Source organism: Chelonoidis abingdonii, chromosome 6 (assembly GCF_003597395.2).
Source record: "Chelonoidis abingdonii isolate Lonesome George chromosome 6, CheloAbing_2.0, whole genome shotgun sequence".
In the NCBI taxonomy this organism is placed as follows: domain Eukaryota; kingdom Metazoa; phylum Chordata; order Testudines; family Testudinidae; genus Chelonoidis; species Chelonoidis abingdonii.
This window is the reverse complement of record NC_133774.1, coordinates 673,711-690,843: the sequence shown is the minus strand read 5'-3', so window position 1 is coordinate 690,843 and position 17,133 is coordinate 673,711. Positions and strand designations below refer to the sequence as shown.

At 50.5% G+C, this 17,133-nt stretch overlaps 1 protein-coding gene and 1 long non-coding RNA gene across 3 annotated transcripts in view; both read left to right on the top strand.

Annotated features, from left to right (window-relative positions):
* Positions 1-4,075, top strand: part of LOC116836955 (avidin-like) — a 33,042-nt gene extending 28,967 nt beyond the window's left edge. The window contains exons 3-4 of one of the 2 annotated variants that reach the window (XM_075066796.1): positions 2,633-2,753; positions 3,778-4,075. In XM_075066796.1, coding sequence (XP_074922897.1) covers positions 2,633-2,753; positions 3,778-3,853 — 197 coding nt within the window. In that variant the 3' untranslated portion in view covers positions 3,854-4,075. Of the gene's footprint in view, positions 1-2,620; positions 2,754-3,777 lie in introns of both variants that reach the window. The other variant, XM_032800989.2, reaches the window with a different exon arrangement.
* Positions 1-17,133, top strand: part of LOC142046957 (uncharacterized) — a 93,245-nt gene that overhangs the window by 56,992 nt on the left and 19,120 nt on the right. The window lies entirely within an intron of this gene.

Here is a 17,133-nt window from a genome sequence, read left to right as displayed (position 1 = left end):
GGGGCAGAGTGGGGGTGGGAAGAGATGAGACAAGAGTGAGGCTGTGGGGGAGGGGCAAAGTGGGGGTGGGAAGAGGTGAGACAAGGGTGGTGCTGCGGGGGAGGGATGGAGTGGAGGTGGGAAGAGGTGGGGTGAGGGAAGGGCTGTGGGGGAGGGCTGGAGTGGGGGTAAAGCACCCCCCCAGGGAACACTAGAAGTTGGCCTCTGTGCCCCTGGAGCTGTTGAGGAGGAAGCAGCACTGGGATTTGGAAATGCCCTGCAAGCCGGGGGAAGGGCCAGGGGTGTCCCAGTCACCCCCCGCCTGCTGGCTGGAGGGGGATGGGAGGGGTCCAGTGATGGAAACTCAACCCGCCCTGGCTGGCCTGGCATGGGTCAAACGGGTTTGAAGTGACGGTCCAGCCACCGGACTCCCCATGGTGTGATGGTTTGAGGCAGGCAGGATGCTAGTGGGGGGCTGGGAGCCATTGAACCAAGATGCACACCCTGGGGGGTCAGGGAGTGCCCAGCCGCCAGCACCCCTAGAACCAGCACCCCTAGAATCAGCAGGGGCCGAAAGAAGCAGCCAGTGTCCCAAGGCCGGGCGCACACAGGCCCAGGGCTGGTGGTGTCCCTGCAGGTTCCTTTGGGAAGGGGGGGTCAGGAAGAGCAGAGATGCAGCAACAGGCGCAGCCCAGTCACTGGGCGCCTGGCCCTGGGGCGAGCTGGGAGCGCCGCAGCCCCGGAGCGCCCACAGGTTCGGCACCTATGGGGAGAGCTGTGGGGCCCAGGGCTGGCTGGGCAGGGCTTGGAGCTGCCAGCAAAACCACTCTCGCCTGCCATGTTTGCATCCCAGATGCCTGGCTTCAAGACCCATTTCTCCTGCAGAACTAAACGACTCACAGGGCCCTGTGCTGGGCCAGCCGCGCGGTCACAGAGGGATATGTGACGATGCGGTTCTGGTGGGACCCAACTGAGAGTGCCAATTCAGGACCAATTGCTCAAACAGGGCAGTCACAGCCCAAGGCTGGGGTTTTTCCACCTCTAAGGCAAACCAAACCAGCCAGACAAAAATAACTTCGGTCTCACGCCACTGGCTAACCACAAGTCACACAAGCAATTTCCTTAGACACTCCAGTCTCCCAGTATCCCCACCAGTGCCACCCGTCCTGGGGATGAATGGTTATGAAAACCAACACCCCAGTAAAAGAAAAAGGTTCTCTCGATCCCAAAGAATCAAGCCCCAGACCCAGGTCAATATACACCTCAGATCTTACCCACAAATCACGCTGTTGCCAATCCTTTAGAATCTAAAATCTAAAGGTTTATTCATATAGGGAAAAAGGTAGAGATGAGAGCTAGAATTGGTTAAATGGAATCAATTCCATACAGCAATGGCAAAGTTCTTAGTTCAGGCTTGTAGCAGTGATGGAGTAAACTGCAAGTTTAAATCAAGTCTCTGGAGAACATCCCCCACTGGGATGGGTCATTCAGTCCTTTGTTCAGAGCTTCAGTTTGTAGCAAAGTCCCTCCAGAGGTAAGAAGCAGGATTGAAGACAAGATGGAGATGAGGCCTTCGCCTTATATAGACTTTTCTAGGTGTAAGAACACCTCTTTGTTCTTACCGTGGAAAATTACAGTGAAATGGAGTCTGGAGTCACATGGGCAAGTCCCTGCACACTTTGTTGAGTCACAAGGCGTATCTGCCTTCTCTCAATGGGTCAATTGTATAGCTGATGGTCCCTAATGGGCCATCAAGCAGGCTGGGCAGAGCTAACATCAAACTTGTCTGGGATGTTTTGCAGTAACATAGCACAAATTTGAAATACAGACAGTATAGAGCCAATATTCATAACTTCAGCTACAAAATGACACATACATATAGACACCATAATCATAACCAGCAACCTATAACCTGGTCTTAGACACCTTATCTGACCCCCTTTACATAGGATTTGGTGCCACTACAGGACTTTGGTTGCAACCATGTTCTGTATGGTCCCAGATTCTATCAATAACGTCACAGGGTAACAGCAGGGAGGCCCATTACTGAGGCGGGCAAAGCGACTCACCTTGTTTTTCACTTCAGCGTGACGGCTTGAAGGGCACCCGGTTTGGGGGTTACCAAGGTCAGACTGAGTCTGGGGAAGGGGTTAGGGTGACCCTGGGGCATCCTGCTGGGCTGGTGGGGTCTCTTGGGCCTGAATTCGGACGTGGAGAAGGATGCTTTTGCAGGGTCCCGTTGCGTGACAGTCAGAGCCTGTCTCTGCAGACGTGCCGCTCGGGGGCCGGGCTGTGCTGGGTGATTAACTCCTGCCATGGGCTGACCTGGCACGGGGACAGAAGGGGCAGTGCTGCCAATGGGGAAGGCTGAAATCGCTTACTGCTGCAGAAACCTCCGGCTCCACCTTTGGACAGCTGCTTCTCTCCCTCTCCCCATTCCACACTCAGTGCTCTGTCCCCGCCGCAACTTCCTTGCGCCCCCCCGACTCCCTCAAGAATGGGTCACTGCACTGACCCTCCCCCGGGGCTGGAGCCAGCCTTGGGGAGACACTGCAGACTGCAGACTCTGTCTGGGGGTCCTGTGGGGGGGGGGTGGTTTCAGATCAAGCAGCCCTGACCCTGTCACTCTGTCACCTGTCAGAGTCTCCGCCAGACTCCATGAGCGTCTTCGTGGGCCAGTGCTTCGTGGATGACCAGGGAGAGGAGACCCTGCAGACCATGTGGCTGCTGCGCCAGGAGGTCGGATCCCCTGGCGCCGACTGGAAAGCAACCAGGTGGGTGACTGGGCACAGGCTGCCCAGGAGCAAAGGAGCCACCTACGGAGCTGGGACTGCAGGGCCTGGCCCCGTCTCTGCTTGTTGCTGTGCCAAGGGCTGGGATCGTGACCCAGATCTTAGGCCGTGTTGCTGGAGATACAGGGAACCCGTGTGGGATGAGTGGGGCAGGGCAGGGGTCTCAGCACCAAATTACAAACCCTTGGGGAACCCCCCCCCCATGTGCTCTAGGCCCCATGCCTTGCAGGGGTCGGACCGGTCCCAGGGCTCATGCCGTGCAGGGGTCAGACTGGTCCCAGGCTCTGTGCTGTGCAGGGGGGGGTTGGACCGGTCCCAGGCCCTATGCCGTGCAGGGGGCGGACCGGTCCCAGGCCCTGTGCCGTGCAGGGGGCGGACTGGTCCTAGGGCCTGTGCCGTGCAGAGGTCAGACACAGATCACAGTGGTCCCTTCTGGCCTAGCAATCTAGAAATCCACGTATCTTGCTATGGGGAGATGAAGGTTTGGTGAGTTCCCTGGGCCCTGTCACACCCCAGGGCTGTGTGTGATCCCCGGCGGGTCAGGCCAGGGCCAGGGCCAGGGCCATGTCCTTCCACAGCTCTTCTCCGAGAACTCGCTAATGGGTGAGCAGCCCACTGGGGGTGTGGGCATCCTGTGAGCGGGAGCATCCCCAGGGAGCCGAGTCAGTGCCAGGGAAGAGCCCAAGGGTGGCCTTGCTGACCCACCCAGTGGGGGATAGCTGGATAAGCAGCCCCCAGAGCCTGTGCCTGCCCCCCTGGGTGCTGCTGGGTGGCTCTAAGGCCATGCCAGTGCGGGGTGTTCACATCCACGCTGCCTCCCTGGCCTGGACGGCTGGATACCCTGTGAGGTGGAGCATGGAGGAGGTGCCTCTTTGGGCTTCTCTCCGTCTCAGATTAATGCATCTTGTGCCCTGCACCCCCTTCCAGTCCCTCCATCCATGTATGGGGCAGCCCTGAGCGCAGGCCCGTGCTGGGCCAGTAACCTCAGCTCTGCGCTTCCCTGCAGGGTCGGCACAAACGTTTTCACCCGGATCAAGGGGCAGAACATGGGCAAATCCATGAGGAGCGACTGTGCCTGGTGACCCAGCAGCATTGTGACCCAGGGGTCCTGCACCCCCCCATCCGGAATCTCTCAAGAGCGTCTCGCCCAGTGTCGGGGCTGTTTGCTGGCCTGCAGAGGCGCCGTCTCTGTCTCCATCTCCCCTCGCTCTCCGGTTACCCCCCATCCCAGAGTCGCTGTCTGCACCCCTGATGCTGCAGTTAAGTTCCTTTTCCAGTAAAGTTCTAGCGCGGGAGGCAAATGAGTCTCTGGTGTTTTTATTGCTCTTGTTGCTGAGCCGTGATTCCCACCTGCCCCTCTCTGGATTCCCTGCCAGGTGCTGGATTCTCTCCCATGAGTCCCTCTCTTCCTGGGATGCCCCTTGGCAGGTTCATCCCCCTGGTTCGCTCCTTTGCTCACTGCCCATTGCCTGGGCAGAGAGTGCAACAGCCACTGTACAGTCCCGAGGAGACGCCCTTTCTGCTAAATGGCCCTTCGCTCAGGAGGTTCCTGTCCAGCGCTCTCAGCCCGAGGTTTTGTTTTTCTTGGGCATCCGGCGCCGCCCACCTTGGAACATTTTCCATTGGAAAAACAGGGCTCAGTTCTGTGTGGTTCTCCCTTGAAACCCTCCACTGGAGGTGTAACACTCTGGACGAACCCAGCACAGAGTGACTCTTTTGTGCAGGGCATCCAATTCCACCAGGGCAGGGGGTCAGAGATGCTTTTAGGGCAGCGCCTGAGCTTGATACTAGGTTTTCCCTCAGGCCCTGCTCTCAGTTGTTGCACAAAGCTCCAGGGGAGGATCTGGCTCTTATGTAGCACCTGAAGTCAGGTCTTCTCGTGACACACGGCACTGGTGCAGCTGCACCCATGTGGCTGTGCACTTGTAGTGCGCTAGTGAAGATGATCTTCTCCTGATGGGAGAAAGTCCCCAGCAGCGCAGTGACCCCCCTCCCGTTGGCCCTAACCTCCAGCGTATCTACCACTCCTCCCAGTTTAGTGTCATCTGCACACTTGCTGAGAGCGCAGTCCACGCCATCCTCCAGATCATTAATGAAAATATTGAACAAAACCAGCCCCAGGACCGACCTTGGGGCACTCCACTTGAAACTGGCTGCCAACTAGACATGGAGCCATTGATCACTACCCGTTGAGCCTGATGATCTAGCCAGCTTTCTATCCACCTTATAGTCCATTCATCCAGCCCATACTTCTTTAACTTGCTGGCAAGAATACTGTGGGAGACCGTATCAAAAGCTTTGCTAAAGTCAAGGAATAACACATCCACTGCTTTCCCCTCATCCACAGACCCAGTTATCTCCTCATAGAAGGCAATTAGGTTAGTCAGGCATGATTTGCCCTTGGTGAATCCATGCTGACTGTTCCTGATCACTTTCCTCTCCTCTAAGTGCTTCAGAACTGATTCCTTGAGGACCTGCTCTGTGATTTTTCCAGGGACTGAGGTGAGGCTGACTGGTCTGTAGTTTTCCAGATCCTCCTCCTTTCGTTTTTTAAAGATGGGCACTACAGTAGCCTTTTTCCAGTCATCCGGGACCTCCCCTGATCACCATGAGTTTTCAAAGATAATGGCCAATGGCTCTGCAATCACATCCACCAACTCCTTTAACACTGTTGGATGCAGTGCATCCGGCCCCATGGACTTGTGCTCGTCCAGTTTTTCTAAATAGTCCTGAACCACTTCTTTCTCCACAGAGGGCTGGTCAGCTCCTCCCCATACTGTGCTGCCCAGTGCAGCAGTCTGGGAGCTGACCTTGTTCATGAAGACAGAGGCAAAAAAAGCATTGAGTATATTAGCTCTTTCCACATCCTCTGTCACTAGGTTGCCTCCCCCATTCTGAGCTACCCTCTACCTGTGAACAGCCCCTAACTATTCCCTGCCCACACACAGCCCCTAACTACCTCCTCCCTTCACCCTAACCTACCTGCTGTCTGCACACAGCCCCTAGCTACCCCCTCCCTGCATCCTGAGCTACCCCCTGCCTGCGCATAGCCCCCAGCTACCGCCTACCTGCACCCTAACCTACCCCCTGCCTGCACACAGCCCCTAGCGACTGCCTCTCTGCATCCTAAGCTACCCCCTGCCTGTGCATAGCCCCTAGCTACCCACTGTCCACTCACAGCCCCTAGCTACCCCCTCTCTGCACACAGCCCCTAGCTACTGCCTCCCTGCATCCTGAGCTACCTCCTAGTGCACTACAACTGCACAGCCAGTCACATGGGTGCAGCTGCACCAGCACTGCATGTCACGAGAAGCCCTGACCCCCCATCGCTCTCATCCATCAGCGAGTCCCGTTGCCAAAAGAGGAGGGTTTGTGCACATCCCATCTGTGGTGCCATTGGTGAGTGTCCAGCCTAGCTCCTTTCAGCGGGAGCTGGAACCAGATAGCACTCAGCTGGGCACAGCAGGTAAATCCCATGCTCACCAGGGAACTCAGCGGCGCCTGTTGGCTTGCCAGGTCTGGGACAGCGAGCGGCAGAACCAGACCCTGAAAGCCTCAAGCCTCAGCTGCAAATTGTGTGAGCTCTGCTTGGCTGCTTGGGATTTGCTAGTTACCTGCCCAGATTGTTGCCTTGCGTCTTCCAGGGCAGTGACTGCTTAGAGCGTGACCAGTAATGCTGCTGAATGGTGCTGGGAATCCCAGCAACCCGGTGCTTCAGATAGAACCAAAAGTTACTAACTAGCCAGCTGGCCCTGATCGATTGTCATGCAAAGGAGATGTGACAAGAGGGGAGGTTTCCTTGTTTCCTACAGGGGGTAGGGTTTGCATGCAGAGGGGATGAGACTCAGTTTCCCCAGGTGTTACTGGTTTAACGAGGTGATGGGAAAGGGAGTTTGCTGTTACAGAAGACCGGCGAGGGAACGTGGGACCCAACCACTGGCGTGGAGAATGGAGACCCCAGCGACTGATGACCTGGTGACCCGGAGGCCCAGCTCAGCAGTTGTCAGGGAGTGTAGGGGAGACAAGGCCCTGCAGCTCCGGCTTCCTGCGATTCACCTTGACTCTCAGCCAGCCAGTAAAACAGAAGGTTTATTTAGATGACGGGAACACAGTCCAAAACAGGTCTTGCCGGTACAGACAACAGGACCCCCTTTAGTTAGGTCCATCTGGGGCCCCCAGGGAGGCGATCGCCCTGTTGGGAAGCTCAAGCCTCGTCAGGGCTCCCCTCCATTTCCCAGCCAGCTCCAAACTGAAACTCCCCCCAGTCTCTCCCTCAGCCTCCTCTTGGCTCCACCCCCAGCCTTTGTGTCCTTTGTCCAGTTTCTGGAGCAGAGATGTCACCTGGCCTCCAACACCCCTCCTGGGTTCTCAGGTTACATGTTCAGGTATCCTCCCTTCCCCAGTGCAGCCCGTCCCAGCACAACTCCCCTTCCACCTTCCCAGGCTAATACACCCCAATCAGCATTCAAATAACCTAGTGGCTGAACTTTGCGACTTTGTCCTCACCCACAACTATTTCATATTTGGGGACAACGTATACCTTCAAGTCAGTGGCACTGCTATGGGTACCCGCATGGCCCCATAGTATGGCAAAATTTTTATGGCTGACTTAGAACAATGCTTCCTCAGCTCTCGTCCCCTAACGCCCCTACTCTACTTGCGCTACATTGATGACATCTTCATTATCTGGGACCATGGGAGAAGCCCTTTGAGGAATTCCACCGATGTCACATATTTGCCGACTCCACATCACGTCAGCCTGGACCAATCCACACAGGCGCCATTTCCCTTTACACTACTGTGACTTAAGGAGTTGTAATCACTAAAACACCCCTTTATCAGACACTAACTGACTGCTGTAATACCTACATGCCTCCAGCTTCCATCCAGGACACACCATACGATCCGTTGTCTGTTAGCAAGCCCTAGGATACACCGCATTTGCTCCGATCTCAGAAGATTAACACTCTACAAATCTCTATCAAGCATTCTTAAAACTACAATACCCATTGAGGAAGTGAGGAACAGATTGACAGAGAAGAACGGGAATCCCAGCAGTCCCTATACAAGACAGACCAAAAAGGAAATAACAGAACACCACTGACTATTCAATGCACCCCCAGCTTAAAACCTCTCCAGAACAGTTCCAACGAATCACAGCTATATGAAACAATCCCCCAACTCACACAGACCTTGGGTACAGGCACAGATCCTCCACTTACAGACAGCTCCCAACCGTGAAGGCAAATACTCACCAGCAAGCTGCAAACATACAACAAAACACTAACCAGGAACCTATCTTGCAACAAAGCCTGATGCTAGCTCTGTCCACATATCTATTCAAGTGACACCATCATAGGACCTAATCACATCAGCCACGCCATCAGGGGCTCATTCACCTGCACATCTACCAATGTGATATATGCCATCAGGTGCCAGCAATGCCCCTCTGCCATGTACATTGGCAAAACCGGACAGTCTCTATGCAAAAGAATAAATGGACACAAATCTGACATCAGGAATCATAACATTCAAAAACCAGTAGGAGAACACTTCATCCTCTCTGGCCATTCAGTGACAGATTTAAAGGTGGCAATTTTGCAACAGAAAAGCTTCAGAAACAGACTCCAACTAGAAACTGCTGAACTTAAATTAATATGCAAACTAGATACAATCAATTTAGGCTTAAATAGAGACTGGGAATGGCTGATCCATTACACACATCGAATCTATTTCCCCATGTTAAGTATCCTCACACCTCTTGTCAAACTGTCTTAAATGGGCTATCTTGATTATCACTACAAAAGGTTTTTTTTCCTCCTGCCAACAATATTGCATCTTAATTAATTAGCTTCTTAGAGTTGGTTGGGCAACTCCCACCTTTTCATGGTCTCTGTATGTATATATACCTCCTCACTATAAGTTTCATTCTATGCATCCAATGAAGAGGGCCCACGAAAGGTTATGCTCAAATACATTTGTTAGTCTCTAAGGTGCCACAAGTGCTCCTGTTCTTTTTGTGGATACAGAGTAACACGGCTGCTACTCTGAAACATGCCAATTTAGTGACTTTTTGGAAATTTTAATTGAAACTGAAACATTAATACACACTTTAAAAGCCCCACTCCCTCCCAACCAGCAAAGGGGCACCTGACCCACTCCCAGTCTTTCCCCACACTGTGTGCTCTGCAGTATCCAGCCCTCACTTGGACAGCTCAGATACCATAAGGCTGGTTTGCCTAAGGATGCAAAAGCACAACACAGCTTAGTAATGTAACTGGGTAACTACACCCTGCCCTTAAACACAGAGCTGAGCTGAATTAGGTAAGAATAAATGTATGAACAATAGATATAAGTTAAGTGCTGCCACGTGAAAGGAAGGAAGTGGCAAAGGGTTACAAGAAATAACAGTGAAAATATGCAAATTTGCAAAGTGGACACCATCAAATGAGGCCTGAATAAAGACTGGGAGTGGATGGGTTATTACAAAAACTAATTTCCCCCTACTGTTACTCACACCTTCTTGTCAGCTGTTTGAAATGGGCTGTCGTCAGATGTCACCGGTGTGGTGCGCTGCTCTTTTCAATGATGATAACAGTTGGTTGCGTGCGTGTGTTCGCTCTGTGTACTACCCCGGCTCTGCGCAGGTCACTGGCGCAGCAGATCTCGAGCGAACCGCCCAATGACCACAGCCTCTAATAAGGTACAAAGGCACCTGGCCAGGTTTACTGTCAAACAAAACACAGTCTCTAGCTCCCCAGATCAGATGTCTACAGTTCTGCTGGCACATAAGTGCTCCCTGACAATGGACTGGCTCAATCAGTGGCAGGACTTTCCACTGCCCCCTCGGCCGGACAAAGACATCACCCCAGGGATACATTCTTATACAGGTACAAACAAGTTACGCATCACTGAACGCATTGAGGTGCAGCCCCTCTGCACATCAGGGTGCTGTCTTGCTCCTGGTACCGGTTGGTTCGAACAAACAAGTCTATCCATCCTATTGTCCTTTGGACCCTATCTTTCAGCTGGGTCTGCCTGTTCCTTGTTATCTGTGTGGGATGTGTTCATACCAGGCTGTTCTGGTGCCGTCCTGGCACACGTTCTTTTAGCAGCCTCCATCTTGCCAACTTCTGCGAGCAGGGCCTGCCTCTGGCTCACAACTTAACTTTCCTTTATGTTAGCAACATCTTGACCATTACTTCAGGTCAAGCCTCAGGCCTCACACCGGGCCTCTGAGACCAAGGGTTTATGTCTCAGGGCCTCATCTTACTACCCTCATTACCACTACAAAAGTGATTTTTTTCCTCCCTTGGTATTCTACTGTTGAGAATAGCCCACTTTAATGGAATTGTCTCGTTAGCACTGACCCCCCCGCCCCACCCACTTGGGAAGGCAACTCCCCTCTTCTCATGTACTGCGTACATATACCTGCTACTGTATTTTCCACCCCATGCAGCTGATGAAGTGGGTTTTAGACCACAAAAGCTTATGCCCAAATAAATCTTAGTCTCTAAGGTTCCACAAGGACTCCTTGTTGTTTTTGCTGACACAGACTAACACGGGTACCACTCTGAAAAGAGGTTCAATGTAGTAACTGCAGCAGTAATCCCAGTCCAGTGTATAGAGGGTGTGTTGCAGCAAGGTAAACAAAAAAGATACAAAAGACAAAATTTGTTAATAACATATGGTATGTGGAAGCTGTAAAGAGACTCTCAAAGCACCAGGGGGAGAGGGAAGAGACAGCACAGGAAAGAGGAACTGCATACACAGCCTCATTCAATAAAGAACATGATAAACTGCAGCAGGAATAGGCGGTGATATACTAGTAATGAAAAAGAGAGGTTAATTGTGTTTGTGATAAATTGTATATCACAAACTGGGGAAAAATCAGAAAAAATGAAAATTACAGCTAAGGCTCTGGAAAAATCCTTGCATATTAGCCACTTCTCAATGCACCGTCTCCGTGCAATTTTGAAAGAAGTTAATGGTGACATATGACCAGTATGAGAATCTGTCTTGTCTTTTGTTGGAATGATAGCACAGTCTGATAGCACAGTCAAGAGCTAAAAGAAAATATCCAGGAACTGAAATCTAAACCAGATGTCATGTGTATCCCGGAAACATGGCTAGTTGAAAAGTTTTCTTTTAAAATTCCAGGGTATACTGCCTTTAGGCAAGACCAAAAACTAGGAGGAGGAGGTGGCATTTGTACTTTCATAAGGGAAAGATTAAACTACATAGCAGTAGAGAATGAAGAATAAGCCTAGAACATAATGCGATTGAGATCCCAATGCAGAAAAGTAATTTTTCTTTAAGGATTTATAATATCTATAACCCATGTGGGAAATTAGAAAGTTCAGTGCAACAAGAAATAGGGAAGATCCTAAAAGACCATATATTGTATGTGGTGATCTAAATAGTCATAACAACTTGTGGGGAAGTAAAACAACTGATAAAATGGTACCAAGTATCAGGGAGTAGCTGTGTTTGTCTGTATCCACAAAAACAATAAGAAGTCCAGTGGCACCTTACAGACTAACAGATTTATTTGGGCACAAGCTTTCGTGGGTAAAAACCCCACTTCTCCAGATGCATGGAGTGAAAATTGATACAGACATCAATATATATTGACATATGAAGAGAAGGGAGTTACCTTACAGGTGGAGAACCGGTGAGCCAGCCACTCCCAGTCCTATTCAAGCCCAAATTGATGGTGTTACGTTTGCAAATTTATTGCAGTTCAGCACTTTCTCTTTGAAGTCTGTTTTTGTTGTTGAAGGATGGCTACTTATAAATCTGCTATAGAATGTCCAGGGAGATTGAAGTGTTCTCTACTGGCTTTTGTATGTTACCATTCCTGATGTCTGATTTGTGTCCATTTATTCTTTTACATGGCAGAGGGGCATTGCTGGCACATACCACATTATTAGATGTGCAGGTGGATGAGCCCCTGATGGTGTGGTTGGGTCCCATGATGGTGTCACTAGAGTAGATGTGGGGACAGAGTAGGCAATGGGGTTTGTTACAGGGATTGGTTCCTGGGTTAGTGTTTCTGTGGCATGGTGTGCAGTTGCTGGCAAATATTTGCTTCAGGTTCAGGGGCTGTCTGTAAGCGAGGACTGGCCATTCTCCCAAGGTCTGTGAGAGTGAGGGATTGTTTTCCAGGATAGGTTGTAGATCATAGATGTTGTGCAGGAGAGGTTTTAGCTGGGGGCTGTATGTGATGACCAGTGCTGTTCTGTTATTTTCCTTGTTGGGCCTGTCCTGCAGTAGGTGACTTCTGGGTACTCATCTCGCTCTGTCAATCTGTTTCCTCACTTCCCCAGGTGGTACTGTAGTTTTAAGAAAGCTTGATTGAGATCTTGTAGGTGTTTGTCTCTGTCTGAGGGATTGGAGTAAATGCAGTTGTATCCTAGGGCTTGGCTTTAGACAACGGATCATGTGATGTGTCCTGGATGAAAGCTAGAGGCATGTAGGTAAGTATAGCGGCCAGTAGGGTCCTCATATAGGGTGGTGTTTATGTGATCATCACTTATTAGCACTGTAGTGTCCAGGAAGTGGATCTCTTGTGTGGACTGGTCCAGGCTGAGGTTGATGGTGGGGTGGAAATTGTTGAAATCCTGGTGGAATTCCTCAACGGCCTCCTTCCTGTGGGTCCAGGTGATGAAGATGTCATCAGTGTAGCACAAGTCGAGTAGCGGACTCTCGGGGACGAGAGCTGAGGAAGCGTTGTTCTAGATCAGCCATAAAAATGTTGGCATACTGTGAGGCCATGCGGGTACCCATAGCACTGCCACTGACTTCCAATCAGTGACACTGATAAAACAGTGCATGCTTAGAAAAGTTGATTGATTAAAACAATGTAGTGGTTTTAAACTCCAGCTAGATTTAATGCAGCAGACAGTAGTTTTTCCTACTTAGCCCTGGGAATTATAACAGCAGATATTGCACATATCTAACATGTTTAAACATCTCTCTGCCAGCAGTGTGAGGGTTCTCCGGGAATTATTTAACGCCATATGAGAAAAGGAGCGACACTGGTAGGTGGAAACATGAGGCAGTAATTCCAATATGAAAACCAGGCAAACTTTTAGACCAAAAGCCCTTGCGCCCTGTCTGGGTGAAAGGCTGGAGAGAACTGTGAGTGTCTGGAAAACCACAGTGGTATGGACAAGGTGCAAAGTGGTGTTAGTAGAGGCAGCTGCACCACTGATCACAGTGTTAAATTCGAAACTGAAATATGAAAAGTCTGAGGCATGAGGGTTTAATGAGAGCAGCTATTCTAGCTTTTGAAAAGGGGTATGATATGCTATGGAGGGAAGGCTTATTGGACAAAGTGGGTGCACTAGGGAGATGGGGAAGAATGTCTGAGTGGATTAGAGAATTTCTGAGTAGTAGGTCCTGCTCTGAGCAGGGGTTTGGACTAGATACCTCCTGAGGTCCCTTCCAACCCTGAGATTCTATGATTCTATGAAGGACAGAGTTGGGAAAATGACATCAAATACACATACTATTAAACATGCTGCAGCACAGGGAAGTGTTATCAGTCCAACCTTACTTAATAACCTGATCAATGATTTCCCCAAACAAGTAAGTGCTGGGGTAGGTACCACTCTGTTCACAGGTGACGGGTCCCTGTGGGTTCAGAGCAGGAATACTATGGGGCAGAAAAGAGAATCAGCAAAGCTCTACTGGAGACCTCCAGCTGGGGAAATGCCAGAGTTTGAAGTTCTCTGTTGCTAAAACCAAGGGACTTATCTGTACAGAAAGGAAAGTTACAAAGGAATGTTAATGGTACCTGGACAGAGAACAAACAGACACACTTACAAGGTTCAAATTCTTAGGTGTCATATTTGATACTAAATTACTTTGCAAAGATCTTATGTGGAGCATAAGTGTACAGGAAGGATTAACCTGCTTAAAAGTCTTGCTGAGACTAACAGGGGTGGATTAGCAAACCCTGCTGGTACTATGCAGAACCTTAATCAGACCAGCTATTGACTCTGGCTGCCAAGCTTTTAGGTCAGGATCAAAATCAGAACTTGAATCAATACACTCCGAATTGCGAGCAGTGCATTTATCACAACCCCCATATGCACATCACAGAGAGCGTCTAGTGAATCGCCAGCTACACTACAAATGAAACTACTGGACTTAACTTTCTGGGTGAAAGTTAATGGGAACTGCAGTGAGAAAGTACCACACTCATTTGTGCGGCTTGTTGAGAATTCAGTAGGTGACAATAGCACACGATGGTCGACCTCCACATGCTGTTCACATGAAAGTGTGGATGCAGGAAAGACAAGGAAAGGCTGAATGAAGTCAAAACTTTGAGCCAGGGAAAAATTAGTTATGGATGGAAACCCTCATGTCCAAAGGTGATTTAGAGTTATTGTATAAACGTAGGGGTAAAAAAGAGACAGCGGGTATTGAAAATGAAGAGTACCAAATAGTGATGAAAAGTGGAGTTGGTTTTGTCAAATGTATACAGGTGGGTCCAGAAAAGAACAAACAGGAAGAGCAGGGGTGGCACATTGTATAACACAATTGGGAATTAGTGCAGCTACAAGAATATCTGACTATGGAGCCGTTGTGACAGCTAACTAGTAGCACTAATGCTAGCATGAAATTGGATCTGGGACGTGCACCCAGCAGCAGCTGAGGTCATTTTTTCAAATTCAGTCTCAGGTGTGACAGACCCAGACCGGTTGGGTGCAGGGGTCTGGTCGAAGGAAAACACACTGGACGCTGGATGAATAGGTGTCTGTTTCCTGAGTGCCCAGGGCAGGGGCTGCCCCACAACAGTCACAAAGGTGCTAGAAGCAATTAAGTCAGGCAGACTCCATAAGACACCTGGAACCAATGAAGAACTGATTAGAAGCAATCAAAGGAAACAGGCTAATCAAATCCCCTGAAGCCCATTTCGAACAGGCTGGGATTAGTTTAAAAGGAAGCCCCTTCAGCAAGGCCGGCTGGTAGGAGCTGGGAGTAAGAGGGTGGGTTAGGGGAAGACTGGGAGAAAGATGGTGCACAGTAAAAGACATAGGAGAACAAGTGTGGTCAGGTACCTAGGAGGAGCCTGTAGTGGGGTGGCTGCCCCACTCCAGGAGAGCAGGGTTAAAAGCAGCCCATGGAGAGGGTTGTGGCTGCAACCCAAAGAGAAAAAGGATTAAGAGCAGCTGAAAGAGGCTGGCTGCGTAGCTGGCCCCAGGTGTGGCTAGTTCAATCAGGGCACGGCTGGCCCTGATAAAAGGGCTGTGAGCCAGGAGACTGGGAGTCTCACTCCAGCCTTGGAGTAGGAAGGACTTAGCTGCCTGGGAGCTCAGGGCACCTGTCATAAACAGATAGCTAAGGGTTAATGCCTATTTCACCTGCAAAGGGGTAACCAAACACCTGACCAGAGGACCAATCAGGAAACTGGATTTTTCAAAGCTCAGGGAGGGAATGTTTGGGTCTGTGTCTTTTGTCTGTCGCTCGGCTATGAGAGGGGATTTTTCTATCTTCAAGCTTCTAATCTTCAGTTTCCAAGTTGTGAGTACAAAGGTAGAAAAACAATAGGCTTTTATTGTTGGTTTTTTTTGTATTTACATGTGTGTAGTTGCTGGGATGTTTAAATTATATTTCTTTTTGAATAAGGCTGTTTATTCATTATGGAAGCCTGGGTAGGAAGTAAGAGAAGACAGTGGCATAGCGTGGGTTAATTTCCCTTTGTGGTTAAGACTCAGGGCATTCGGTCTTGTGGAGTCCTCCCTTAGAATTCTTCTAAGTGAGGCTCAAGGGATAGAAATCCCCTGTGCCAGGATTACGGTCTCTCTCAGGGAAAGAACTGGGAGGGGGAAAAAGAAGGAGGGGGGAAGATAAATTGCCTCTCTGTTGTTGTAATTCAAGGAGTTTAAGTACAGTAATCTCCAGGGATAACCCAGTTGAGGGGAAGAAATATGGAAGCCTGGGTAGGAAGTAAGAGAAGACAGTGGCATAGCGTGGGTTAATTTCCCTTTGTGGTTAAGACTCAGGGCATTCGGTCTTGTGGAGTCCTCCCTTAGAAAAGGTTTTGGGGAGACCAGAGAGAGCCAAACACTGGAATTTTTGGCTGGTGGCAGCGCTATCAGATCCAAGCTGGTAATTAAGCTTGGAGGTTTCATGCAGGCACCCACATTTTGGACTCTAAGTTCAGAATTAGGAATTATGCTTATGACAGCACCTGATGCAGAGCAGTGCTGGGGAGCTCCAGCCTGGCAACTCCCCAGGCTGAGGCCTTGGTAAAGGCCTAAGGAGGCAGCTGGTCCTATCCCCCCCTCACCATTGATGAGTGGCCATTTCAGACCACAGTCTGGTGACTACTGGCAGGACCCAGTGAGGCAAGGTGGGCATAGAGGGAGGGAAGGGAGAGCCGGAGTGTGGGTAGCACCCCAAGGTAGGGGGCACCAGGTCTGGGAGGGACATGGGGCCTGAGGCAGGAGAGACACTGGCCAACAGGAGGTGCTCCGAGTGCTGGAATCGAGCTAATTTGGGGATGACCAGCAGGAGGTGCCGCGGAGGTGAGTCAGTGACCTCTTACAGGGCCATTTGGGGCCGTAGCCCAGGGAAGGGCCATAGCTCTGGTTGTACAGGAAAACTAACTGTTCTGTTGCCAGTTTGGGTCCTTGGGCTGGAACCTGGAGAAGAGGATAGGCCTGGGTTCCCCTCAACCAGCCCCCTACACAAATGCTCCCTGAGAAGGAAGACAAGGACTAAGGAGGGCTCTTACACCAAACCCATTGACTAGTCGATGATGAAGGGGGATCAGTAAGTTGTAACCCTTGCCTGGGGAGAAAAGCAACATTGAGGGTCACAGCAAACCTCTGAGGCAAACCCTAACTGCTTGGAAGCACAGGACCCCCTGAGGCAAAGCCGGTTCTCTACCACATAGGCCTTATGGTGATTAAAAAGGGTGTCTCAGTAAGTAGAATTTCAGTGATGAAATCACAGCTATTTCTAGTAACAAGAGTTAATATAGAGGGGATACATGTAGCATTAGCTGGTCCTTGGTCGCCATTCACAAGAACTGCACACGTCTAGGTAAGTCCGATGGCCTGGTTCCCTGGAGAGTGGGGCACTCACTGTTGATGTCCATTGGTGAACAGGGAGAAGAGGGTCCCAGAGCTTCCCGAGATCTCCTAAGGACGGGAGCTGATGTAGTAATTGGGTACAGATTTGTCCTAACCAAGGGCGGCTCTAGGGATTTTGCCACCCCAAGCACGGCAAGCAGGCTGCCTTCAGCGGCATGCCTGCGGAGGGTCCGCTGGTCCCGCGGCTTCGGTGGACCTCCCGCAGGCATGCTTACGGGAAGTCCGAAACCACGGGACCAGCAGACCCTCCA